At 41.7% G+C, this 27,196-nt stretch overlaps 3 protein-coding genes and 1 long non-coding RNA gene across 5 annotated transcripts; 3 read left to right on the forward strand and 1 right to left on the reverse strand.

The window, feature by feature from the left end:
• Positions 1-1,053: 1,053 nt before the first annotated feature.
• rhag (Rh associated glycoprotein) lies at positions 1,054-8,155 on the forward strand. Its single transcript, XM_004083444.5, has 10 exons — positions 1,054-1,319; positions 3,898-4,081; positions 4,414-4,564; positions 4,648-4,795; positions 5,064-5,230; positions 5,329-5,466; positions 6,479-6,600; positions 6,683-6,753; positions 6,849-6,922; positions 7,118-8,155. The coding sequence occupies exons 1-10, from the start codon at positions 1,151-1,153 to the stop codon at positions 7,190-7,192; spliced, it is 1,299 nt and encodes a 432-aa protein (XP_004083492.1). The 5' UTR covers positions 1,054-1,150; the 3' UTR covers positions 7,193-8,155.
• Positions 8,156-9,220: 1,065 nt separating this feature from the next.
• Positions 9,221-11,303, forward strand: si:ch211-22i13.2 (uncharacterized). Its single transcript, XM_004083443.5, has 7 exons — positions 9,221-9,403; positions 9,648-9,732; positions 10,004-10,153; positions 10,454-10,512; positions 10,594-10,680; positions 10,762-10,851; positions 10,929-11,303. The coding sequence occupies exons 1-7, from the start codon at positions 9,401-9,403 to the stop codon at positions 10,977-10,979; spliced, it is 525 nt and encodes a 174-aa protein (XP_004083491.1). The 5' UTR covers positions 9,221-9,400; the 3' UTR covers positions 10,980-11,303.
• A 6-nt stretch (positions 11,304-11,309) lies between these two features.
• rd3 (retinal degeneration 3, GUCY2D regulator) lies at positions 11,310-23,427 on the reverse strand. Its single transcript, XM_023953031.2, has 3 exons — positions 23,093-23,427; positions 21,892-22,199; positions 11,310-12,377 (listed from the first exon to the last, which is right to left on the reverse strand). Exons 2-3 carry the CDS (start codon positions 22,179-22,181, stop codon positions 12,026-12,028), a joined length of 642 nt encoding a protein of 213 aa, XP_023808799.1. The 5' UTR covers positions 22,182-22,199; positions 23,093-23,427; the 3' UTR covers positions 11,310-12,025.
• On the forward strand, positions 13,662-20,319 carry LOC111947075 (uncharacterized). 2 transcript variants are annotated; one of them, XR_002872874.2, is made up of 3 exons: positions 13,662-13,880; positions 14,234-14,281; positions 20,210-20,319. It is a non-coding gene; the product is annotated as an uncharacterized LOC111947075 (long non-coding RNA). The 2 variants fall into 2 exon arrangements; XR_013654016.1 differs by lacking the exon at positions 14,234-14,281 and having other exon boundaries at positions 13,747-13,880.
• Positions 23,428-27,196: the final 3,769 nt, after the last annotated feature.

Here is a 27,196-nt window from a genome sequence, read left to right on the forward strand (position 1 = left end):
GCAGTGCCATTGGCTTGAAGCAACCCTTCCCTCTTTTCCCGTCCCTGTTGCTGAGAGCTCTGTGTTTACATGGTTTACAGCCTCAACCTCACGGTGCAGCAAAAATGGCGAACATTTTTGGAGGTATTCAGCCATACAGTTTTGTGCCAGATGCCAGCTCAGACAAGAAAAACGTACATGGCTCTAGTTGTCTTCAATGCATGAGAATTACATCAGAATGGAGCAGAGCAGAGACTTTGTGGCCCGCCCAGCGTATTTTCTACATCTGAAATAAGCTTTTTTTTGTAACTGCAGTTTTTCATCTGCTCCTGATTTACAACAACTTAAATAAAAATACGTAGAAATACAATTTTGACCTTAATTTTTACTTTTACTTTACTTACTTACTTAATTTTACTATTATATGTCAATACATCATTATGTCAACATCATCTCATTATGTGCAATGTATCTCTGCTGTCATGGGCATAGCAGTGCAATACCTACCTCACTGTGGAAAGTAAAGCTTTTTAGATACATTTTTTATTGTACATTTTTGTTCTTTTGTGAATTTTACTTTTTTTGGGTGAAGTTATTTTCCTTATGCATGTCTGCACTAAACAGTGATCGGCTCTAATTTCACTGTATGCGCGCGTGATGCGAATCTTACATGTGTATAGTGACAATAAAGGCATTCTGTTCTGTTCTATATGTCCTCCATCATCAGAAAAATGTCACAAGAACATGTTAAAAACACTAAAACCCCTGTTTTCATCAAAGTGAGTCTTTGAAAGTTTAAACCTTACATTTCTACTAATTATTTTTAGACTTTGATAACAAATTACATTTTAAAAGCTGACAGTAAATAGTGAAACAAGGCCTTTTAGTGTCTTCTTATGTCGGCCCCCTAACTGGGCGTCATTATGTTTTAGTCTTGCTTCACCCCCTCCTCGGTCCACAGAGGAAACCCATCCCTTGTGAGCAAAGTGCATGAGGAGGGTGTCCAAGCCCCGATCTTCTGCTCTCTCATTGGTCACCACAAAACCCGCAGCACTTTAAAACCAGGCGCTGCTCTCTTTCCGCCCTTCACATAGCACAACCTTTCAAAAAAAAAAAAGTGACATAGGGAGGGACAGACACTCAGAGCGGCTGAGAGATAAGAAGAACCAGGATGCCTGCGTACGCCACCAACATGAGGCTGAAGTTCCCCATCTTGGCCTTGATTTTGGAGATTATCACCATCATTTTGTACGCTGTGTTTGTGACCTATGATGATGGGAAAGGTCACGGACATGATGCCAACTCTAATCATACCTCCAATCCTGTGGAGCTCTACCCCAGTAAGTTTACCTGAGGCGGTATGCTGAGGAGCCAACTCCCCCAGCATGCTGAAGACTTTATTTTTTATTGTCTTTAAAAGTTATAGCATCATTTTAAATGGTTCCCTTTTCTTAAGTTCTATGTGGACACTTTAGCAAGAGGTGACAAGTTTTTTCCAAATTAAAAAAGCAAAAGACCTATGTAACTTGATGTTATTTCCTTCAAAGGCACCAAATTAATTTCCCAATTACAGTCAAACAGAATTTGGAGGGTATTTCCAGACCAAGTCTTCTGAATGCAATAAAAGAAAGTCATGTGGCTGCCTATCTAACACGTGAAGATCCTACTGGAAGTGTTGGTGGTGACATGGAGAAGCCTGCATGTGATCTATGTTACACGATAATAGAGTCAAACAGCCACAAACGTGTGTGTTATTTAAGAGCATCATTTCAAAAAGGAAAATGTTCCTTTGCTTGCATCTTCTTATCTGCATTTGGATGGTTGGAAGCTTTAACAGCCGTTTTGGTTCACAAATGTCTGCTCACGGTTGGGTGGGGCCGGCGTGAGCATTGGAGATTAGCAAAACTTCATATTTATGAACATCTTTCCATTCAGGGTGGATGTAATAAATGCAGAAATATTCTCAAAAAAGAAAATATTCTGCAGAATCTAATCATAAATGCTTATTTTATTTATTTTTATGTCATATTAGGTTAATAATTGTTCTCAAAGGCTGGATTTTGGATCAGACAACTAATTTATACAGAAAGCTTCAATTTGTTTAATCCAATTAAGGAAAAAAAACTATAAAATCAAACCTATAAATGTTTAAATATGAGAACTGACAGCATGTGAAATAATGTTAAATGTAGCAAAAAATGGAGGTGCTAAAAATGAGTCTATAGAAACACTTTAAATGTCTGATGTGACCAAATATCAGTTTTTAATTTAATTTTCTCTTAAAGCAAACATGACACATGATGGAGCCATCAAAGACAAACAGATGCGTGGCTGTTGCATTTGAATTTTTCTAGATTAATTCATTTTTATGCGCCGGTTACATAACTCCTCCACATTGCGCTACAGAAGCTCCTGAGGAGCTTCTCTCCCGTCTTGGCTCACTCATTTCTGCTGAAGATAAAGTGCATTACCTAACATCTGGGCGCAGTGCCAGTGCCTTTCCAGCTTTTTTACTGTGGTCTCATCAAACAAATGCTCACCTGGACCCCACTTCTCCCAGAAAAGAGTTTTTGCGTCCGCCTGCTAAGCCTCACATAGAAGCCGTAAAGAGCTACAGGAAAAAACAGACTTTTCTTTAAAACAATGCTCCGCTAATTGCTTTTTGATTCATTTTACTAGTTATTTCCACATGTGGGCTTCTGAAAACTACTTGGAGTCCTTAAGGAGACTTTAGACAATGTTGCACACTGTTATTACAAATAAACAGGGTTATAGAAAGCTGACTCAAAAACTACAATTAGAAAAATGTTAATTTAGTATAAGGCTGCAAAATCAAGTAAAAACAGACCTTTTTAAAAGATTTTTAAAACAAACTTAAAGAACTTGAACCAAAACAAATATTTTTTTGTCTTCTTTCTCGAAAAAAGGCAAATCTATGAGGAGTATCTTAGTTGTTGTCGATGTGTTGATACTGAGTAATCTAATAAAAAAATTTGTTCCATAGAATATAAGATCAAATTACTTTTTGTTCATCAAAAGTGCAAGAAAAATAAAAAAAAATCCCCTCTGCTCACAGTTTTTTAAGCATCTATTGTCGATATATTGGCATTTCAGGCTTAATATGACAAAAGATTTCATAAAATAATTTCAATGCTTTAATATAACACTTAAAGATGTAACCGGCGCATAAAATGAATTAATCTAGAGAAGATTGTTTTGTTATTTGCTTGTTTTTATTTTTATTTGTTGCTGCTAAAAGACTCAAAGTATGTGTATGGATGAGTGAAGCTCTGCAGCAGCAGCTCAATGACGCCTCTAGCGGTTGTCTTGCAGTACTACTAAAGCCTTTCCTCACTAAAAACATCAGATAAATCAAGTTAAACACAGCAAACATCTCAGCTATTTTAGTCAACACGAGTCTAAGTGTTTCCACTTGTTTTGGCCAGAAATGAAAAGGCTGCTTTCACCCTTAGAAATAATTCCACTAGAGTCCGGTCTAGACAATAGAGGCCGCTCACTGTAAACACTCATTAAGATCTGAGGAAATGAAGCCCATTGTCTCTTATCCTGAGTATCTCCTCCTTAATACGTTTTCCACATGAGAAGCTCATCTTGGGAACTTGGGTGCCTTAGGAAAGCATGAAGATGACTTTTGGGAGAAGTGCTCAGCTCTAAACGACCTCAATTCTGCCAGTTTGTGTGATTCTACAATAGGAGAGAAGGCTTCAACAAACATGCAATGGCAAAACTTTTAAGAGTCACAGCAGAAAATTGGACCGTCTTTGGATTGATTTCTTTACCAGTTTCCAATGTATGCTTGACAGTGCGGTTTTCCTTCTGATGGAGTATTAAAATTTCGTCGCGCTCAGCTTTCTTGTTTGACTACAGCAGAACTGACCTCCCTTCTCAAACCTCCAGTGTTTCAGGACGTCCACGTCATGATCTTCATCGGTTTTGGGTTCCTGATGACGTTCCTCAAGAAGTATGGGTTCAGCAGCGTGGGAATCAACCTGCTCCTGGCTGCCTTCGGTCTGCAGTGGGGCCTCCTCATGCAAGGAGTCTGGCACATGGATCATGGCAAGATTAAAGTCGACGTCTTCAAGTATGTCTCTGGAAAAAAAAAACTCTGAACTGGATAACATCAGTCCTTTGTGGCATTTTATCACAAACATGACTCTGAAAGATTTGCAGTTAAGTTAAAAATTGCAGAACTAAGAAGCTCTAGTTTTTTTTTCTTTAATGCCTTTTTACTACATATTTTGCAAAGATCTTGAAAGTCTTAAATGTGTCCTGCAGAGACTCCAAAGTCTACTGGTCGTACACGGAGCTTTTATATCAAAGCTTTTAGCTGCTGTGCATCTCTGACAGTTGACTTTAAAGTACAACAAATGTGAGTTGAGTTTTTGGTCCCTTTTTTTGCCTCGTCTCCTGCAGAATGATCAACGCAGACTTCAGCACTGCGACGGTCCTGATTTCCTTTGGTGCTGTTCTTGGTAAAACCAGCCCTGTGCAGCTTCTCATAATGACCATCCTGGAGATCACCATCTTCTCCATCAACGAGCACCTGGTGGCTAACATTCTGAGCGTGAGTTCATTGAGGTGGATGGAAGCCAAATCTTTGACTATTCATCAACATCAAATGTGTTCAAATGCATATTTCCTAAACAGGCCAATGATGTTGGAGCTTCCATGATCATCCATGCTTTTGGGGCGTACTTCGGCTTGGCCGTGGCCCGAGTTCTGTACCGGCCTGGTTTGAGAAATGGACATGAGAACGATGGATCTGTCTATCACTCTGATCTGTTTGCTATGATTGGTGAGTGGAAGTTCTGTTCTAAAGTCACAAGCTTTACTTTTCTAGTCTGCAATTTTCCTTATTGAAGTTTTGGTTTGCCTTGATAATTTTGCAAAACCACTGCAAACATCAAGACAGATTAAAAAAAAAAAATAAGGTTGACATTTTGCAAGTGATTTATTTCACTTGTGGCATTGAACTTGTCTCAACATGCATCACTTGTGCCACCAAGAGGAAAGGAGCAGAATTTCGATTTTAAAAAGCAAAAACTAACTGAGCTGTTCTGCAGGAACGGTCTTCTTGTGGATGTTCTGGCCCAGCTTTAACTCAGCCATTGCCGAACCAGGATTCGTCCAGCTGACTGCAGTGATCAACACCTACCTCTCCCTGGCTGCCTGTGTGCTCTCTGCCTACGCCATCTCCAGCCTTGTGGAGCACAAAGGAAAGCTGGACATGGTCAGATTGCAGTGCTGCTGTTTAAAAAAAATGCTGAAAATAATATTCCAAACAGCCAAAATGGTGGAACTATTTTTGTTTATCTGTCATTTGCACAGGTACACATTCAAAACGCCACACTGGCCGGTGGAGTTGCAGTGGGAACGTGCGCTGACATGAACATCCAGCCTTTTGGAGCCATGCTGATCGGAGTGGTGGCTGGTATCATTTCAACCCTGGGCTTCAAATATCTCTCTGTGAGTTAACACCAGAAAAACATAAACCTGTCAAAAGTGTGTTTTCCTACCAACAATGTAACTACAAACAGATCTATGAATTCTCAATAAGTATAAGTAATGAAAAAAAGAACTGCCTTATTATTTACTTGTTTAAGAAAACAGTTTGCTCTCGTCTAATTCATAATTTAATGTTATGATAAACGTATATAAACTATATATGAACTATTGTTGTTTTTTCTGCATTGATAAAACATAAAAATAAAGAGAAAATAGCCGTCTTTCAAAATATGAAATAGTTCAACTTTTGACAAGAGGTTCACATGACTGCCTTTCAAAATAAAAGGCACCCTACATAAGATAATCGCAATACAGCAAATGTACTAGTAGTATAGTGTAATGTCAGCAGTGATTAAAAAAATAAATTACCAAACACAATCTATTTTACTATTTTTGGTGCATTTCAGCCAGAAATCTAATGCCCCAATTTAAATCAGAGCTAATTAAATGCCCCTTACAGGATCTTTAACCATAAGGTGCACTTAAGAATCTGGTTTATATTTCTGGATGGGCATTCAAACTTCCAATTGATTTTCTATGGTACACAGCGCACAAAGATCTGTCAAAATGATTTTGTTCAACTTGTGATATGTTCTGTCCTCCAGCTGTTAGTGAAAAAAATGACTAAAGTTTGAGTTGTTTACTTTACTTTTTTTTTTTTAACTTCACAACTTACTTACTTTTTATTTTACAGTTACTTTTCAAAAGGAGACATTGTTTATTTTTCTTTAACCAGAGAGCCGCAATGGATGGGGTAAAGGAGCCACATGTGGCTCCGGAGCCTCAGGTTGCAGACCCCTGGTCTAAACCAATCAGTTCCTTCAAATATTTGTTTGTTTCTGTTTATGAATTTCTGACTTAGAAAACAGAAAATTCAAAGCCAACAATTTAAAAAAGAAAACCAACAAAAATATTTACAGGTACTGATGAATGTGTACAGTATTAGTCAAATGTGTTGTTTTTCCTTTCGCAGCCCGTACTGGCATCTAAACTGGGCATCCAGGACACCTGCGGGGTCCACAATCTGCACGGCATGCCCGGCATCCTGGGTGGGCTTGCTGGTATCGTGGCTGTGGCGCTGGGAAAGAAAGATGGGTAAAAAAAAATCTCTTCAAAACAAAAACGCTCAACCAAAATAGGCGTTACTGCTTTGACTTTAAGTGTGTTTAAATTTCAGCTCTGCAGCCATGCAAGCTGCCGCGTTGGCTTCATCCCTCGGGTTTGCTCTGATTGGAGGTGCTATTACAGGTTGGTGGATGTGAAATGTCTGAAGAGGAAGTTTACGACTGTATTAAAGGGTCTTATAGCTTTCAATGAACCATTACTGTTTTTTTTTCTGTAAGGTTTAATAATGAAGTTGCCTGTCTGGGGACAGCCACCAGACCAGAACTGCTTCGATGACTCTATTTACTGGGAGGTAAGATGTCCCATCCCTCATAAATTTCACATTCAGTCTAAGAATCAACAAAAACAGAGTTGCCAACTGTTAGCAGAAATAATGAAGTCAAGGAATATATCCAGATGTTGACATCAAGAGCAACAGCACAGCACAAAATGATTAAAAACTTTGTGATTGATTCTATTATTGAAGACATTTCCTTTGTGGTTTCAGGTGCCCGAGGCGGATGAGGAGAGCGATGGCAGCTTGGCTCCTGCAGATCACTCAAAGAACAAAACTGAAGCTTAAATACACAAACAACCTCAACCCAGCTGGAAATTAACAAATGAGCTATTTTTCTTTTAGGTCAAACTGTAGATCTTGAAATTTTTTATGCAATTGAAAAATTAGCTGTCAAACTTTTAAATATTTTTATGCGAGACATATATACATGCAGATTTTTCAAAATAAAACAAAACTAAATTAGAAGACGCAGAAGAATATGAAAAGACGTTTTACTCCAACAAGATCACTATTTTTATGAGCTATGCATATTTTTTTATATATTATAAGGAGCATACAAGCATCTTTAGGACAATAATCTTGTCTTGAAAGTTTTTCATTAAAAAAAAACATTTGCATTTGTAACCAAAAAACTGGGCTTTGCTCTCCAGCTTTGCATTACCTCACTGGAGCCCAGTCCTTGTGAGTCAGAGTCCAGCATCAAGACTCTGAGGAGGGCAGCGATGGTCGCACAATGAACCCACAATAAATGTGTTTCCACTTCTTTGACTTTCCTATTTTATGGGGACGCCTGTATATCTGAGCGTGACTTTGGGGGTTCCCAGACAAACCAGGTTTTTTTTGTGTGTTTACTACTAGTTTTACATGTACATACAGACAGACGACACGGTCAGTTTTATCAAAGCAAAGAAATGAAACATTTATTTTGAAGTTACACCATGTGCTTTACATATTCTATGCCTTTTCTGTCTGCCTCTTAAATTAAACCTTCAACGTTGAAACAAACTCGCTTTCTGTAAAGGACTTTTTTGCGTCAAAGTGCAAAAAAACTGGTTTTGCTTTCAATCATAAGTTAAGCTTGATAAAACTGACTTCAACTAAAGTTAATCAAAGACAGTAAGGTCGGTCACATGTGACACCCAGAAAACTGAAGAAAATGAACATTTTTGTATTTTTACACAGCGAACATGTGCTCCTTTTGTTTAATATACTAATACTGTCATAATAATAAAAGCGTTTTGTACAATTTTCCTGCTTCCTTTGTCCTTTTTGGCTTTTAGCCACGCTAGAGTGATTCTTTTTCAATCTTTGAAATTTCCTCCCAATTAAGATCAAGACATAAATATAATTAAATTCAAATGATTATGTGTTTTTTTAAATTGTCTGATAAAAGTCAAAACCTTTTACAAACAATACAAGTTAACTTAAGTAGAACATTATTAACATGTTAGGTTACTCATAAAAAACGAATATTCTATTCCGATAACTGAACAAAAAGGACTATTTATGGCAAAATAAATAAGAAAGTATTTTGCTAGGGAAGAAAAGATCAATAAATCAAGACGATCAAGGCCAAACTTAATTAAGATTTTGCAAAGACAAGAATGTGTCCTATCTTATGCAATAATTATAATTAGAGTATAATATCGTCTTGCTCATGAATTAAATATTATTTTAAAAGAAGAAGGTTTATTACTGGTATTATGGTCGAAATTTTCAAAAATGTGATACTTTTGATCTAAATCTAAGTACTTTTACAGTAAGGAAATGGAATTATGACTTTTTTATGATATATATAAAGACTAAACTTTGGAAATAAGAAAAGGTAGTTTGAGAACAGGAACGAGGAATGACAGTAGTATCAGGCCAGTTCAGTCTGTCAGGAGCCCTATAAGATAAAAGATAAAATATGCAATATTGTCAAGCATATTGTCAACAACAGCTTTTCTGAAGTCATAAACACCACAATATGGAAAGAAGAAAAAAACACAAAGTAAATGATGAATTCTTGACTAAAACAAATAAAAACTGGAGAAAAAAGGAGATGAAGTTTTTGACCTTACAATTTGTGTTTTACTTGTGTTTTAATTCTTGTGTATGTATTTTATTTATGGTATTTTATGGTTTTGACTTGAGTCTGTAATTCTATTCTATTCTAACAATCTGACAAAAAAGGCTGTTTTTGACCCCACATAAAGCTATATTTGTTATAGCTTACTAGAAAATCATAATAGATGGTAAATCGCATATGTATTTTTATGGTCCGGTCGCAGGTGTAACACCAACATTAGTGACCTTCGTTTAAACGCTTTTTTTTAAACGCAGCAATGCATCATGGGATACATAATGTCTCCGAAGGATGCTAACTATTGCTAATTTACCAGGGAAAACAACGAGTATATTTTACGTTTTACTATCTGTTCTTCCTTATTTGTTTCGTTTTTTATATATATATCAGATATATGTTTTTATTAACATCAATAGAATCTAAACATGGTAAGTATAGATGACTTATATACCTTATAGATACGCTTTTAGCTTTAGCTTAACTAGCACAACGATGGATCTGCACCAATGAAAATATAAAAATAGCTCATTTTCAAATGTAAGACTTTGAAATATATATTTTAGCAGTAAGTGGCTGCTTAAGTTATTGTTTAGCGTACAAACTAAAGCTATGTTGTGGTTCTTGTTTGGGATGAAACGCGCGTAAACGTGGAAACATTTCTCTGCTTTTCAGTCAACGAGAACCGAATGCAGGGTGTCCAGTTCCACGTCCAGTTCCACGTCCAGAACGGACGAAAGGAGGAGATCAAGCAGCAGAGGCAAGGCTTTCACTGTGCTACTTAATGTTTAACTTAAAAACCATACCTGGTTTCAATAAAACACAGGCAGCACAGGGACTGGGACAAACTCACAAAGGGTTCCTGTTGACACACACACACAAATAATAATACCAAAAGATTAAAAAGTAGCTAAGGGACTTATATTTTACCATTTTTTAATACGGATTTTGGAAATAATTGCTGGTTAAGGATTGGGTATTTCGGATGTGTTTTTCAAAATATGTGTATAAACGTTTTAAATTCTCTTTAGGACGTGAAAAACGGAAAAGGAAACAAAGTCGAAGTAGATCTTCCTCTTCGTCTTCATCCAGTTCATCCTCTTCTTCATCCTCGTCTTCGTCGTCCTCTTGTAGCTCATCACACTCGTCCAGCAGCTCTCGGAGTAGCTCCAGTAGCAGCGGTAAGTCAACTTTAAATGTCAGTGAAGAACATTAAACAGGGGGATCTTTGTGTGAACTTGGTGCATGACGTGCTGCAGCTTTGGCCAAAACTCATCCTTCGCTCGTCTCCTCTAAGAACACGTGTGTGTTGATGTACTCTGGCAAAAACTGAAGAACTGCTGGCACTAGTTTGCATTATACTGTACAGGCAACGATCAAGAAATTCCAAAATATTCGGTCAGATTAGCTGAATTGAATGTGTTGTTACAGCAGCAACCATTATAAATCTCCTCTTTTCAATGCTTTTTGTTTGTTTACAGATTCACACAGTAAATCCAGAAAGCAGTCCAAAAAAAGAAAGGAGAAGAAGCACAAAAAGGTTCCAAAAGCAGAGTTTAACTTATTGTCTTTTTAAAATGTTTTTTAATGTGCTGATTTTTGTTTGTTTGTTCTGAACTAGAAGGGAAAGAAGCAAAAGACTCCTAAGCATAAAAAAGATAAGCGAGCTAAAGGAGAAGAAAAGTCTGGACCTGTTCAGATCTCAAAGGTATCGACATATTTCCAAACGGTTTCCTTAGGTGTTTTACTCTGATCTGTTTTCAGGATTACAAGTATCTTTTTCTTGCAGTACTTAAAGGACAGAGATAAGGGCAAGTACAGTATGATTTCAGGAAAGAAGATTAAAATGAAACTAAAGAAGTCCAAAAAAGATAAGCAGGTAAAATAAAGTAAATCCATGTGGTTTTATGTGTTTGACAGTTTGCCGCCTTGACTGATATTTGTGTTTCATTCCAGCGGGATAAAAATCGAGCAGAACTTTTGGAATTTTTGAACTCGACCCTCTGAGGCCACTGCAAACTCAGCAAACCCCCTCTTTTTTGTTGTTGAAGACACTTTTATGAAAGGAAAATATTAAAGGCAGGTTTTCTGCCCCAGAAGACGGAAACTAAAACTAATTTAACCCATAGAGCTGAATTTCAGCTCCCTGTTCAGACTTGATGTTGGACATGTCACCTTTTTACATAATGTTTAAGTTCTTCAACGGTCATTGTAAAATAAATTGTAAAAATCGATTTGTACATATCTAAATGTGAGATTAAGATGAAAGAAGTGTACAATTCAGAAGAATCTGTTGATGTCAGATTTTCTGATTAAAAGAAATCCAGTGCAGCAGAGTTTTCTTTTTGTTTTTCAGATTTTAATGTTGAAAGCTCACTGTCATTCAGTATGGGAACATATTTTTTTGCAACAACAACAAAAATCTTAAAATGAATCTAAATCATTATTGAATTGTATATTTTTTCCTAATTGCTGTTTAATTATCTGTTTAAGATTTATTTTCTGCCTCAAAAACCTCAACAGGAAGAGAGCCCTCAATAAAAACACAGTCATTCTTGGATTTGTTTTATTCAAAAAGAACATGTCACTGCGTAGGCGAGTGCATTTCTGTTCTTTTGGTACCTACTAGTGACCTTGAATGACGGATGCTTTCTGCATCTGAGTCTTTGTGCTTCTCAGAGAGGAATTCAAGCTCTGAATTTCAAGAGCTGCTTATCTAAAGTCCATGCCAAATATTCTGTAAAACACGATTACTTTTAAAAGGCATTACATGTTTTATATTTTCTTCTATTTATTCTGATCCACCAACCTTTTGCTAAAAAGAAAAACAAAAAAAGACACAAATTCCCTATTTGGCTGCAGTAAATCTCAAAGCAAGAGGCAGTATTTTTAGGCAAAGTCTAACTCTTACTGAGAAAAGACGCAATGTTCCCCTTTGAGATGAAAACCTAAATCAGGATTAAATGCTGAGTGGTAGTAAATGAAAAACCTTTGCTTGATGCAAAGATGAGATACTGCACAGAGGCAGAATTTACAATCTGTGAGGGTCCACATCAGACGAGCTTACTGCTGCTTCCTTTGTATCTGAAGTCAGGCATGCTCCACCCCCTCTGAAATTTGTCCTCCCTCTCTATCCCTTTCTCCACATCCTCTGACACTGTTTTGAGATCGCTCATGCCAGTCCTGTCGGGCACAGCAGTCAGGCCCGTGGTGCTTCCGAACGGGTTGATCCTGATCCGTGACTTGAAATTCATGCTCATGGCGCGCTTGTGGTTCCACTGGCGAGAGAGTCGCTGGGCCTCCTGCTCCTCCTTCAAGCCATCCAACATCTCCATGACAACGGAGCGGAAAAGGCCGGAGACCTCATGGGCCTCGGGTTCATTAGTTTGAATCAAATCTCTGAACCTGTTTGAAAAAGTGCAAAAAAGAGTGATTTGTTACTAGAATAAGCTTAAAGCACAGATTCTTCTTTTCTGCTGCACAATAGTGTCTAGTTCAGGGGTCTGCAACCTGCTGCTCCAGAGCTCCATGTGACTATTTTACCCCTCTATAGTGACTCTCGGGTTAAAGAAAAATCGAAAACTGAAAGTAGTGAAGAAAAAAAAGAAAATGAAGCAGAATAAAATCTAACTTTATTTAACTTTTTCGCATGGAACTGAAGAACAGTGCATATCACAAGTAGAACTAAAACATTTTGGTAGATATTTGTGCGCCGTGTACCACAGAAGATCAACTGGAAGTCAATAATAACCAGAACTCAGGTGTACCAGATTATAAACCAGATTTTCTATTTTTAAACAAATTCAAGGATTTTAAGTGGTTCAAAAAATCTCAATAGGGTCACACAATTAGCTCTGATTTAATTTTGGATTGTTTGATTTTCACATTTCTGGCTGAGACGGTAAAATAAATTGTGTTTTGTATTTTTTTAATCACTGCTGACATCACACTACCTACTACTATATTTGCTGCCTTGAGATCTTATGTGACATAGGGTGTCTTATTTTGAAAGGAAGTCATGTGAACCTCTGTCAAAAGTTATAAACTTTTTTTATTTTCACTTTTTTCACGTTTTTTTATGCTAAAAAAGCAGTAGTGTATATTAATTTATCATAATAAGAAAAACATAAACAAAATTCGGTGTGTTGTTTTTTAAGGGTCAAGTCAGTGTGGCAGGATTAATTGGCTCAGGTGCTGTAGGGCAGAGGATTACTAGCAGTGGCCTCATGGGGCGCTATAAAGGGCAAAGAAGCCTTCACTCGGCCAGGGGCAGCATTTGGCCATTGGAACCGCCCACTTCCTGTTTTCACACCTCCGGCTAGCCTCACAGCTCCGGATGAGACCTGCAGGCACAGATTGAGCAAAATACAGCCTCTGCAATCGAGCGCGCCTCCCAGGTGACGAACAGTCTGTCTGCGCCGGGGACTTTCTGACGCTCCCACCTGCTGAACAGCTGCTGCTTTTTATATATTGAATTTTAGAATTATTTTAAGGAACTGTCACCGCTCGTGATCAGAATCCCTGTAGACTCCTGACCAGGGTTCTGCCGGGCCCGGGTGCTCCTCAGCTGCCTTTGAGCCTGAGCAACGGAGGACTAACGGGGCGTCACGCCTGAATCCTCCACCAACGAGAATAAAAGCTCGGCCGCGCTCCGTTCATTGAGCAGCACCCTACGGGCGGACTTACTCTCACGAGAGTTTCTTTTATTTTGTTTTTAGCATTTTTACACAATTCTTTTAGACCTGTGTTTTAACTGGATTTTATTGTGTGATCCACCTTTGTTTCCCCCCTCCCTCAGTGCTGAGGACTCAGGTGCCAGCCCAGAATTCTAGGTGGAGGCTATCCCCCCAGTTTGGAGTGACGTGTCCTTGGGTGAAGGTTTCACAGTGTGTGTGTGGTCTGCATCACGTGAGTGGGGTGAAATTTTATCTTTGTTCTCTGGGAGCCTCCACCTCCCTTAAGTCTTCTGGTCCTCAGCATACTGAATTTGTTGTGTATGTCTTTTAACGGGTCCATTTTTAATTGGTTTTAATGTTTTGTAATAAAATCATTTTAATTTTTGTACCTCCGTCTCCTGCCTTCTTTTGTGTGCATCTGCCAATAGAAAAATAAACTCCCTCGGGACCACAATTGGCGTTGTCGGCAGGATCGCACACTTGGCAGAGACGTGTGGTTTTTACATTATTCTGTGGTTGTGTTTGGTCCCACGCAGACTGTTTTTTTTTGTTCTGTTTTTAATTATTTATTTTTTAATTTTAAAGAAGCAGCAGCTGGTTCCGCTTGGAAGTGAGGAAGGTGATTTGTGCAAGGTAACTTGGCATCCTAATAACCTTGGAAAGTGGACTTTGTTTTTTTGGGACCTCCAGGTTTAAGTAATGGAAGGACAGGTCCAGGATTTGACAGACCTGGTTTCACGGCTGCAAGCTGAAAATGAGAGGCTGCGGCAGCAACAAGCAGCAGTTTCTGGCCCTGGTGCAGCACCTGCCACTTTGGCTGGGCCTTCGACCAATCCTCCCGTGGTTGAGAGACTGTTGTATGTCCCTAGAGACAGAAAATGTCCCATGTTTAGGGGACGGACTGGTATTGGGCTTACGGAGTGGCTTGAGGAGGTGCAGGCTTGCATGAGGACCCGCCATTTAGGTGTAGCCGATCAGGCGTTCTTTTTGTTCGATCACCTGGAGGGAGAGGCCCGCGACGAAATTAAATATCGCCCTGGTTCCGACAGGGAGGACCCGGTTAGGGTCATTGCAGTGCTGCAGGAATTATACGGATGCACTGACTCTTATGTTGCCTTGCAGGAGGCATTTTTTTCTCGTCGGCAGCAGGAAGGTGAGACACTGCATGAATACTCCCTGGCTTTAATGAGCCTAATGGCCTCCGTTAAGGGAGCTGCACCTAGTGGTGTTCCAAATGCAGAGATTTTATTGCGGGATCAATTTGTGGAACAAGTTTTTGACTGTGCCCTACGCCGTGAATTAAAACAGTTTGTGCGCCGACAGCCCACCGCTACGTTGCTGGAGGTCAGGGGTGAGGCAATGCAGTGGGAGCGGGAGGGTCTCCCTGGAGGCGTACGGAGTCGTAGTTACTCCGTCCCCTCTGTCCCTGGGTTCCAGTGTGGCGTTGGGGGTAGTTCCCAATCAGTCCCTCCGGTGTCCGAACTATCGGAGATAAAGGAGATGTTAAGGCTCCAACAAGAGCAGATCCTCCAGATGTCTCAGGACCTGCTACGCCTGCAGAATCCTAGCCAGGCCAGTCGTCCCCCTCGTCGTGGTCCCATTATTTGCAGAAGGTGTCAGCAGCCTGGGCATTTTGCCCAGGATTGTGATGGCGTTCGGGTGGCTCCTTCGGCCCGCCCAGTCTCGCCTACCCAAAGGTCCCGCCAGAGAAATAATAACACCCCATCACCATCGGAAAACTAATGCCCACCGAGTTGTTGAGCCACAGCTCGGAGGGGGCAGCCGCTGGCTCCAAGGGGGAGTTTGATGGACTTCTGGCATCTTGTCCTCATTTACAGGTGTGCATGGGGGGTCGTTCCATTTCGTGTTTAGTGGATACTGGGTCCATGGTATCCACCATCACGGAAAGTTTCTTCAAGCAGAATTTTGAGCCATGGGGACCAGAGCGACTTCGCTCCTGTCAGTGGCTACAATTGAGGGCAGCTAACGGGCTGGCTATACCATATCTTGGCTACTTGGAGTTGGAAGTGGGACTTTGTGGCAAGTTATTGCCACAATGTGGTGTACTAGTAGTTAAAGATATTCCCGGTGGAGGACCTTTACAGGCGCCGGGCGTTTTGGGGATGAACATCATCCAGCGCTGTTACCAAGAGCTCTTTGCCCAGTATGGCAGTGCCCTGTTTGGACAATCTGAGGTGTCCACAGCCCCAGATGTAATTTTTGGGGCCCTGAAACAGTGCCAGCAAGCTCAAGCTACGGTAACCCCCAGCATGTTTAATGTAAGGACACGTGGTCGAAAGGCTCGTTGGATTTCTGGTGGTGTCCTGGCTATCGTTGCTGCCACTTGTTCCGAGCAGTGTGCTGGTTCAGCGGTGTTGTTTGAGCCATGTAGCTCAGGCCTCCCTGCCGGCCTTTTAGCAACTCCATCACTCGTAAGGGTGGAAAGGGGGACAGCCTACATCCCAATCATCAATGTGGGGTCCACCGCTGTGAGACTCCACCCACGTACCCTGGTGGGTACGGTGGCTCCAGCTGGAGTGGTAAGTTTACCCAAGGAAGTGACTGAGGTACAATCGGAAGCCGCTGTGGTGGCTGCTCATGCAGCATCCACCCTGCCTCTGGCTCAGCTGGAGTCAGTAGACCTCTCTGCACTTTCGGCGGGAGAGCAGGAGAAAGTCCGGGCCCTCCTAGGGAAGTATTTAACTGTCTTCTCACTGCATGAGGGGGACCTGGGTTGCACAAGCCTAATCACTCATGAGATTCCCTTGGTGGATGATGCTCCAGTCCGGCAGCGCTATAGGCGCATTCCCCCATCGGATTATGTGGCGGCTAAGGAGCATATTAACAATTTACTCCAGTCTCAGGTGATTCGTGAGAGCAGCAGCCCCTTTGCGTCCCCAATTGTTTTGATCCGCAAAAAAGATGGTGGTCTCCGGCTTTGCGTGGATTACAGGCAGTTGAATAGCAGGACTAGGAAAGATGCTTTTCCACTTCCTCGAATAGAGGAATCCTTGGATGCCTTGTCCGGAGCTCGTTGGTTCTCCACTCTGGACTTAGCCAGCGGTTACCATCAGGTGGCGGTGGCAGAGGCAGATCGTCCTAAGACCGCGTTCTGCACACCATTTGGCCTTTTTGAGTGGAACCGCATGCCCTTTGGCCTTTGCAACGCCCCCAGCACCTTTCAAAGGCTGATGCAGCGAATGTTTGGCGAGCAACAAGGTCAGTCCTTGCTTTTGTACCTGGATGACATCATTGTCTTTTCTTCGACAATCGAGCAGCATCTGGAGCGATTAGAGCTGGTACTTGAGAGACTGCAGCTCGAAGGGCTTAAGGTTAAGCTCGCCAAATGTGCCTTTTTTCAGCACCAGGTGCATTATCTGGGTCATGTGATTTCGGACCAGGGAGTCTCTACAGACCCTGGCAAGGTGGAAGCGGTGGCTAATTGGGAGCCCCCTACTACAGTGTTCCAGCTGCGATCGTTTATTGGCTTTGCCAGCTATTATAGACGTTTTGTGGAGGGATTTGCCAAGTTGGCTGCACCGCTGCACCGGTTAGTGGCAGAGCTGGAGGGAAACAAGGTCAGAAAAAAGTCTGCACGTGGTTTAACTAACCACTGGACGGAGGAATGCCAGCGCAGCTTTGAGGCTTTAAAGGCTAAGCTGACTACAACACCAGTCCTGGCGTATGCAGACTTCTCCCGCCCTTTCATCTTAGAGGTCGATGCTAGCAACGGAGGCCTTGGAGCTGTTCTTTCCCAAGAACAAGAGGGTAAGGTGCGGCCAATAGCCTACGCTAGTCGAGGCTTGCGGCCTACCGAGAGGAACCCAGTCAATTATAGCTCCATGAGATTGGAATTTTTGGCACTAAAATGGGCAGTAGCTGAGAAATTCAGGGAGTACCTTTTGGGACAGAAGTGTATTGTGTACACTGACAACAACCCCCTCAGCTATCTGTCCACCGCCAAGCTTGGTGCCATGGAGCAACGGTGGGCAGCGCAGCTGGCAGCGTTTGACCTGGAGATAAGGTACCGCTCGGGCCGCAGCAACAGAAATGCAGATGCTCTGTCAAGGCAGCACTTTCCAGACATGCAGGCCTGGAGAGATGTTCTTCCGGGTAGCTGCTTGCCCATGTCGTTGCAGCAGGTGCAACAGACGGAGACTGTCGGTACAACCCAAGCCACCATGGTTGCCCTGCCCCATCACAGCCCCTCTGACATGGCTTCACTTCAAGGGGCTGATCCTGTTCTAAAGGAGTTTCTGCCTTTCTGGGAACGTCAGACTCGCCCAAGCCCAGAGGAGCGTAGGCAGTTGTCCTCACCCACGCTGGCATTGCTTCGACAGTGGAACCGGCTGGTTGAGCAAGGTGGGGTTCTGTACAGAAGGGTCTTTCGAGATGATGGTGGGGAGGCAGTGTTGCAAATCCTGCTTCCTGGCTCGATCAGGGAGGAAGTGTTGACGGCAGTCCATCAGCAGCATGGTCATCAGGGTGTAGACAGGACCCTTGACCTGCTACGGCAGCGCTGTTATTGGCCTGGTATGTCAGCTGAGGTGGCAGAGTGGTGCAGTCAGTGTGAGCGCTGCCAAGTAGCTAAAGTCACTCGTCCCGCAGCCCGCGCCCCCATGGGTCATTTGCTGGCCTCCAAGCCCAATGAGATTTTGGCTATGGATTTTTCGGTGCTGGAGCCAACTACCAGTGGCATAGAGAATGTTCTTGTCATTACTGATATCTTCAGTAAATACACCATGGCGGTTGCGACTCGGGATCAGCGTGCTGCAACAGTGGCCCAGGTCTTGGTCACAGAATGGTTTTCAAAATTTGGCGTTCCAGCTCGGATACATTCCGATCAAGGTCGGAGCTTTGAGAGCGCCCTCATTCAACAACTCTGTGACCTCTATGCAGTAGAGAAGTCTCGCACCACACCTTACCACCCAGAGGGTAATGGTCAGTGTGAACGCTTCAACAGAACCCTCCACGACCTTCTCAGAACTCTACCAGTGTCCCGGAAGCGGGACTGGAACGTGTGCCTGCCGCAGCTCTTGTATTCTTATAACACGACTCCCCATCATTCAACGGGTGAGTCACCATTTTTTCTGATGTTTGGACAGGAGCCAAGGCTTCCAGTTGACTTCCTGTTAGGAAGAGTGCAAGAGCCAGTGGAGGGCACTGTGCAGGAGTGGGTCCAGGAACACAAAGCTCGGCTAAAACTGGCTTTTGAGGGTACCAGAGAGAAGCTGCTTGCAGCTGCTGATCGCAGGAAGAGAGGTCATGATGAGGGGGTAAGGGACCCTCCTTTGAGTGAGGGGCAGTTGGTCTTAGTGCGTGACCTGGGGTTTAGAGGACGACAGAAAATCAGGGATTTGTGGGATCACAGGGTGCACAGAGTATTAAAGGCACCCAGAGAGGGGGGCTCAGTGTACACCATTTCCCCCAGGGATGAACCCTGTACACCCCGACAAGTCCATCGGTCCTTACTGAAGGCCGTGGTCAGGCGAGGACCAGACAAAGAGTTGGCTGGTTGCCCTCCGAGCCAACCCCCACAAAGTTCTTTCTCCCAAGAGGACCCAATAGAGAACGGGGACTGGTTTGTTCTAAGGGAGGACCGCACTAGTGAGGCGGTAGAGGACAACCAACCTGAACTGCATCTTGGACAGGTGGCACCAGTCTTCTCTGAGGCTGATTCCGCGGCAGCTGCTGTACCCTGTGCTTCCGGAGTCACTTTACAAGCTGACCGGGATAGGAGTAGCGTGCCAGTGCGCCGGACGTCACGGCCCACTGCTGGACAGCACTCCAACCCTCACCGGCTTCCTCGGGCCGTAGGGGAGGAGCAAAGCTCCTCCTCAGTAAGCATATCATCTGCTGTTGCTTTTAGACCATGGCTGTAGTTTACTTTGAATCATCGTCGGGTCGACGATGCATTTTGTGGGGGAGGATTGTGGCAGGATTAATTGGCTCAGGTGCTGTAGGGCAGAGGATTACTAGCAGTGGCCTCATGGGGCGCTATAAAGGGCAAAGAAGCCTTCACTCGGCCAGGGGCAGCATTTGGCCATTGGAACCGCCCACTTCCTGTTTTCACACCTCCGGCTAGCCTCACAGCTCCGGATGAGACCTGCAGGCACAGATTGAGCAAAATACAGCCTCTGCAATCGAGCGCGCCTCCCAGGTGACGAACAGTCTGTCTGCGCCGGGGACTTTCTGACGCTCCCACCTGCTGAACAGCTGCTGCTTTTTATATATTGAATTTTAGAATTATTTTAAGGAACTGTCACCGCTCGTGATCAGAATCCCTGTAGACTCCTGACCAGGGTTCTGCCGGGCCCGGGTGCTCCTCAGCTGCCTTTGAGCCTGAGCAACGGAGGACTAACGGGGCGTCACGCCTGAATCCTCCACCAACGAGAATAAAAGCTCGGCCGCGCTCCGTTCATTGAGCAGCACCCTACGGGCGGACTTACTCTCACGAGAGTTTCTTTTATTTTGTTTTTAGCATTTTTACACAATTCTTTTAGACCTGTGTTTTAACTGGATTTTATTGTGTGATCCACCTTTGTTTCCCCCCTCCCTCAGTGCTGAGGACTCAGGTGCCAGCCCAGAATTCTAGGTGGAGGCTATCCCCCCAGTTTGGAGTGACGTGTCCTTGGGTGAAGGTTTCACAGTGTGTGTGTGGTCTGCATCACGTGAGTGGGGTGAAATTTTATCTTTGTTCTCTGGGAGCCTCCACCTCCCTTAAGTCTTCTGGTCCTCAGCATACTGAATTTGTTGTGTATGTCTTTTAACGGGTCCATTTTTAATTGGTTTTAATGTTTTGTAATAAAATCATTTTAATTTTTGTACCTCCGTCTCCTGCCTTCTTTTGTGTGCATCTGCCAATAGAAAAATAAACTCCCTCGGGACCACATCAGCAATGATCTTAAAAAATGTATCAATTTTTTTAAGATTGTCATATTTAGATTTAATAGCATAAGAAGAAAAAGGATGACGGTGCATCGAATAAAAATCATAAAATTTTCCATGTTTGACTTTGCTTTTTTTGCATTGTTAATTCAAGTAAATCTGCTGCAGCAGGAGGATTTTACTGGACAGAGGGTGTAATTTATTTTGAAATGAGCTCGTGTGTGCTGAAAAAGTAAAAGAAATCAACTATTTGTATATACAGAAACATGTGTCAGTTCTAAATTAGGTGTTTAAAAGCTACTTTTCATAAATAAATGGCTCAATGGCCACAAAATGTAAATAAATTGTATAATTTAAATGTTGAAGGTGACTTTGTGGCTCTCGCTGGGTTCCGGTTGGTAAGAAACTGGACCAAATGGTCCTGCTAGCATCATGGGATCCTCAAACCCTGCCTCCTCCTCCCTGCACACAGCAACATCCTCCACCCACATGACACAAACACCACACTCCTGCCAAGCTCCCGATTATCACTTCTCCTCCAAACAAGACAAAGCTTAGGTTCAACCCGCCTCTAAATACTCTCTTTCCAGTAAAAGCTTCCAGCTCGGTCATCTTGCTTTGTTTTTTATCGTTGTTTTTCTCTCTTGGATGGGAAATTGATTTGTTTTAATCCTCGATCAAGTCATTAAGAGAAACAAAATGTGCCATCTTACTGTCCAGACTATTGATTTGTAAAATGTCAAGCTTTGTTTACATTTTTAACCACCGTTTTTGAGTTATAACCATCCAAAGCTTCTTTACTTCACAGAAAACCCTAAAGTAAAAGCAAAAAAAACGTCCTCCATGTTGTTCGTCCCCTCCTGCTCAGTAACATTAATGGTGTCAAACTGTAATGAGATGCTGAAGACCTCAGCAGCTTTCTAAGAACAGGTGTTAGGTGAGCTCAGTGCATCTCTGCAGAAGATTAAAGGAAGAACACATGTTGGACGAGGGAGACGTGCGCCAGCTGATCAGTGTCTTTGCTCTGTGAGACCTCCCATTAAACAGTTTAAGGGCTTATTCTTTCCTTGTTTCCTGTGCTTTTCCTTTAAAAGAAATGGACATGATTCAGCTGAAAAGTTCAATCGGTTGTGCTTTGAGAATCACATCAGAATGTGAATCATCAATAATACCTTTCAAAAGCAGGATGCTGACCCCTTGCAGACCCCCTTAAGATTGAAAATGTAACTTCTTTTCTTCTTTTTTTTTGGCTATTGTAGAAGTTAGTTTGCACAAATAATGTTATTTAAAAATGCAAAAAAAACATTTTTGGTCCCATGTGACCTGAAGCCTACACCAGATCTGTGTCTTCTTACTTTAGGATGACCATCCCACAGCAGGACGGAGGCACTTTGGAGCAGAGGTCTTCCAGGGCCAGCCTCTCCCCGGTGCTGATGTTGAAGGAGGAGCGAGGCGTGCTGGCCAGCCAGCTGTAGTCCACGCCGCTCTTCAGGCGCCGGTACTCGTTCTCCCTTTCCCTCTGCTGCCTCTCTGTTTCCTTTAGCTGCCAGCTGAGCTCCAGCATTAAGGTGTCGGTGACCACATCCGCCGGGTCCCTGCGGGGGCTCCGGCAGTAAGGCTCATTCCAGCTGAACCAGGAGGCCATTGTCCTCCTTTACGGCTCCTTGTGAGGAGAACACAACTGAGTTGAAAACGCCTGTTCAGAATTTTTGATTTTTGATTTTGTATTGCTTATGAAGACGCAAAATGTGAGCATAATTTGGTGTTGCTCTTTTATTCCGCAGGTGCCTTTCATCAAAAGCATTGAAGTAAAGCTGCTCACTGATGTATTCAAATGAATAATCAGGTGTGCTGCTTCAATTTTTAGATTTGCTGCTTCTCATCTCTCCTCTACTCACGTTCCAATAAAGTGTAGATTTTTTTATTTAAGAATCTTTTCAGTTTTCCCCATAAATGAGGGATTTCTGTCCAATTTTTTTGGCAATTTAAAGTGGGCTTGCTTGTTTGTACCATTAAACCCTGCACATGCTGCTGTCCTGTTCATGACTCCAATAAACAGTAAAGTAAAGATTTCACAACAGAGGGACAAAGTGAGATTAGTGGGAAAGCTGTTCTCACATATGCAGCCTCCAGTTTACCTGAGGTTTCTGACCCCTGCTTTAAAGCAGACATTTGGACAGACACACTAGCAGCTGGTTCAGGTTAAAAATAAAAGCCTGATCTCAGCAGAAGAGGTTGTTGTCTTTTTAATGTGTGTCTGCAACAGCGGTGGGGTTAACTTGAATAAAGTCCAGAAAAGCACAGAAAACTCTTTAAATCTGTAGATCCCGCTTTGGAAAGTGTTCAAACAGCCTTATATGTGTCTGTTCTTTACTGTTGTTAGTTTTTTTAAGCGTTAGTGGCATGAAATTGTAGTTCTGAACCAGGTCAGCAGAAAACTGATTATTTAAATCATTTATTTGCTTTATCTTCATTTGTTTTAAAGCATCCACCTTTTTTTTCAAGCATTCTGATTGCCCAAATCATAAAAAAATGTAAAATTCTCCTTTGTGTTACCTGCTCTTCTTCCTCTGAGGCTTTTCTTGGTCTGCACACGAATCAAAACTGCAGCAGAAATTAGATTTAAAAGTAGTCTTCAAAACCCAGAGAGCGTTGTCAGGTGAAGAAACAAAACCAGGAGAATAGTCCTCTTCTTTCTGCTCTCCGGTCCTCTCCTGGTTTCTTTAAGCCCCTCCTCTTTACCTTGTGCCTCCTCCTCCTCCTCCCCTGAGCTCCCCTGGCCTGCCTTTACTTGTTGCCGGAGGTTAAGGGCACCATCTCTAAAGGGAGCCATTGGATCCCGGCCCCGCGATGAAGTGCTCATGTAGCTTTTTACGATTCGCTGTTACCATAGAGATGCTCATAAGCCTATTTGCCCACAATAAGCTCCATCAGCTTAAAGGGAGCTGGAGAGAGGCGGAGAGGCAGATAGAGACTGAGTGGGCTGATGGAAAAAGGCAGACAAATCAAAGAATTTGGAGGATGGAGTCGTGGTGTGGGCTCAGTGTGAGCCGGCAGCAGCTCCTTTCAGAGGAAAGCACTGGGAGAGATCAGCCGGCGGGATTGAACCTCTCACACATAATGAGGCCCACTGATGCAGAAAAGCCCAGGGTGATTCCCAGGAGGGTTAGAAATATGTTAATTACAGGAGAGATTGTTCGTGCGACTGTGTGTTAGTGAAGTGAACAGCTGAGAGAGTCCAGACTGCAGCTGTGTGGGTGGAGATCCATTTTTTCCCTGCTTTTTCTGTGTAGGTGTTTGAAACCTGACCTCAGCAACTTTCCCTTCTGTACGCGTTCACATTTCCCTTCACCTCTTCATCACACAAAACCGTTCTCCCCCTCCATCTTACTGCTAAATAAACGGATGTGAGCCAACACACAAATCAGTCCCTATACTTAAAAACTATGTTTGCAAATATAGATAATTACGGTATGTATATGTGGATAAAACACAAGCTTTAACGAGGCATTTAACAACAACACATGTCCAGACACAACAACCAACTGCAGCTCCTGAAGCAATGAAATGTTTGCGTATATTCATTATTAACAGGCTTGTCTTAACAGTTTTGATGCTCTTTAAATAGTAAATTCTTGATTTTATTGATGGACACACCTTTTAGTAGTTTTAAAGTCCCTCCCGGATCATCTTTTGATCTATTTTCAAAGTGTTCCCAGTGGTCTTTTAATCATGATCATGCCGTTTTTAGCCTATATCACAAAACCTGTGTCATTTCCTGGGACATAGTTTCTGCAGAGCGGCAGGAGTTAATCAGAAGTTCACCTCTGAGTTCTGGAGCCTGTCTTCATTTCCCATCATCCATTTGTTTACACCCTCTCTCGCTAGCTTTTAACCCCCCCCCCCCCCCAACCCGAACCTAACATTACTGGTGAAACAAAAACGGTGAACAATATTAGAGCTATCCAGCCCTACAGTTTGGAGCCAGATGCTGAACGAAGATGTACATAGATCTAGTCGTCTAGAAGTGGATGCATCCGAATGGAGGGGAGCAGGGAGCTTGCAGCACGCAGACTATAGCTCCTAAGACATTGCTACAGGCTTTTTCCTGAAACATTTTTTCATCTGCTCCTGATTTACAGTGATCTAAATTTAAGAAGAAGAAAGAAACAGAAATCCAATTTTATTATTATTTTGTGTCCTCCATCATCAGAAAAATGCTGCAAGAACATGATAAAAACACCAATAACACAATTTTTATCAGAGTGAATTTTTAAATATGTTGTAATTTCTTGTTTTTGGTGACCAAATGATGCACTTTTTATCTATTAATCAAATTATTATTAAATTATTAAGATGTTTTTTTAATGACAGAAAAATGAACTGTTTATTTATCTACCTATCTATCTATCTATCTATCTATCTATCTATCTATCTATCTATCTATCTATCTATCTATCTATCTATCTATCTATCTATCTATCTATCTATCTATCTATCTATCTATCTATCTATCTATCTATCTATCTATCTATCTATCTATCTATCTATCTATCTATCTATCTATCTATCTATCTATCTATCTATCTATCTATATTTCTCATATATTGTCTCATTTTAGAGAAGAGGAGTAGAAGATAAAAAATATGATGAAGGTGTCATATTTCAGCCCTACCTCAGCCTTCATCTATAAACTGTGCATATTCCTCATTTTCCAATTTCTTTATTCTTGTTGGTTGTTAGCTGTTCATTTATTTTGTTTGTTTCTAGAAAGTCCAATGTGTTCATGCACACTCTCTGCAGATCAGATCCTCACACGAAACCTGTCTCCCACATATAAACACTGACAAAAAGACTCCAGCTCATAGTGTCATGACTAATCCTCCCGCAGAAGTGACTCTGAACTGCAGATGCGGTGCAGCCTGCTCTGCTAGGAGGTGACAGATGGGCAGGTAAACACTCTGTAATCCAGGTAGACAACAATCTCAATCCTCTAAAGAGATTCGCTCCCTCAGATGCATGTTGCCCTCATAGAGTGGGCCTCCCCGCCCCCCAGGCTGTGCCTCTGCATCAGCAGCACTAATGTTATCTGAGAGTTTTAGCAGGTTTCTTTTTGTGAAGTTGTGACGCAGGTCCTTCTTACATCATCCGCCCCGGTTTGTTCAATGGATTAACAGGTGGATTTAATCTGCAGCACCATAACCAATGGATAACCAAGTTCAGTCTTCTTCTTCAGCTTCTTCATGTTGGTTTCTGTTTTATGCAGGTCTAAGCATGTTTGAAACCATGAAGGGAAAGGATAATGCATGATACACACCAGAATTACCTGACACACAAAATACAACAAAGATTTAAAAAAAAAGGCAAATTCTTACAATTCAAAAGGACTCGAGATTTTCTCATTGCCAAAATTCTGAACAAAAACAAAGGAAATATGTGTTTCAATTTAAGGAGTCAAGATACGGAATAATCTAAAACAAAGAATATACATTACCTTAAAAAAAATGTTAAAAATAACGACACAATCAATGAACCTTGCTACTGAATTCTAGGTACCTAAATTTCGAAACAAGATACAAACTTTCCATTGTCTGTCATTCTGAACTGAATGTTTTAATGTAAACTTCATGCAAATAAACGAACATATTTGTTTAGATGCAGTACCTTCTTTCTTTTTCCTTTTTTTCAAATCTTTTTCTTTCTTCAAAGTATGTAAAAGGGATAGAAAAAAAATGTGTCAATGTTCCATTTCATTTTCAAGGAAATCTTTTTAAGATCTCTTTTTTGTTGTTGTTCTATGGAAATAAAATATGATTTGAACAATACGTAGTGAGAGACGTTTTGTTTTTTCCTAAATTTCACTTACACAGACAATGACATTTTTTTATAGCAAATTTAGGTTCACTCACAAAATATTTACAGATTTTTATTTATTTGTTTTTTGTTTTAATCTATTCTAACTTGATTTGTCACAGTTCCCTCCTGCGTTTATGTATTTGCCTTTGATACCAATGTTTCTGGAGCTGTTTTTTTTTCTTTTCAGATGCAGCTCATCCTGGTAAATAAACCGCATAAAGAAGTCAGTTGGACGTGTAATAAATAGGCAGTGAGTCAGCGTGAGTAAAGATCTGAGCTAATAGAACAACACAGCTGCCATGGCGAGAACAGCAGCACATCTTCAAAAACCAGGATCAGGTCCTTTTTCCCAACCATTAAATCGTTACAAACCTCGGATTGGAGCTTGGTAAAATCTCTATAAACATCTGAAGTTTCCGATTGTAAGTTCTTCATTGATAATAATGAAAAAGTGAACAGTATTTTTATATGAATCATGTAATTTAAGTCAATTAACACAAGAAGTCTCAGGCTTTTCAGGGCCTACTTTTGCTCAATGAGCAAAATAACAATTTACAAACTTTTTACAAGGATGACATTTATTTAACACTTATTCCTTGTTCCGCTCAATCCTGATGTTAAGTTTTTTCACCTCTCAGTAAATTTGCTCTCCCATAGATATATTCTTTTACGTTCAGCTTGCTCACAAATAAGGTAATTCTTTTTGTATCTAGGTGAACATTTCTTACACTTGTATGCATGTCAGGGGTTGCTCAGTTATAAACAAAAGATGTAAGTTTGCACACAGTTGTCAAAAGAATCATG

The sequence above is a fragment of the Oryzias latipes genome, chromosome 24 (assembly GCF_053564925.1).
Source record: "Oryzias latipes strain Hd-rR chromosome 24, Olatipes_Hd-rR_3.1".
Lineage (NCBI taxonomy): Eukaryota > Metazoa > Chordata > Actinopteri > Beloniformes > Adrianichthyidae > Oryzias > Oryzias latipes.

What these genes read in the sequence shown, in the direction of transcription:
- rhag (XM_004083444.5), top strand. Translation starts at nt 1,151, where the DNA reads ATGCCTGCGTACGCCACCAACATGAGGCTGAAGTTCCCCATCTTGGCC. An exon ending in TGGTGGCTAACATTCTGAGC is followed by an intron (nt 4,565 to 4,647) that starts GTGAGTTCATTG and finishes TTTCCTAAACAG; the next exon opens with GCCAATGATGTTGGAGCTTC. An exon ending in ACAAAGGAAAGCTGGACATG is followed by an intron (nt 5,231 to 5,328) that starts GTCAGATTGCAG and finishes TCATTTGCACAG; the next exon opens with GTACACATTCAAAACGCCAC.
- si:ch211-22i13.2 (XM_004083443.5), top strand. An exon ending in GAGGAGATCAAGCAGCAGAG is followed by an intron (nt 9,733 to 10,003) that starts GCAAGGCTTTCA and finishes AATTCTCTTTAG; the next exon opens with GACGTGAAAAACGGAAAAGG. An exon ending in AGTCCAAAAAAGATAAGCAG is followed by an intron (nt 10,852 to 10,928) that starts GTAAAATAAAGT and finishes GTTTCATTCCAG; the next exon opens with CGGGATAAAAATCGAGCAGA.
- rd3 (XM_023953031.2), bottom strand. Translation starts at nt 22,181, where the DNA reads ATGGCCTCCTGGTTCAGCTGGAATGAGCCTTACTGCCGGAGCCCCCGC. An exon ending in TGTGGGATGGTCATCCTAAA is followed by an intron (nt 12,378 to 21,891) that starts GTAAGAAGACAC and finishes TTTTTCAAACAG; the next exon opens with GTTCAGAGATTTGATTCAAA.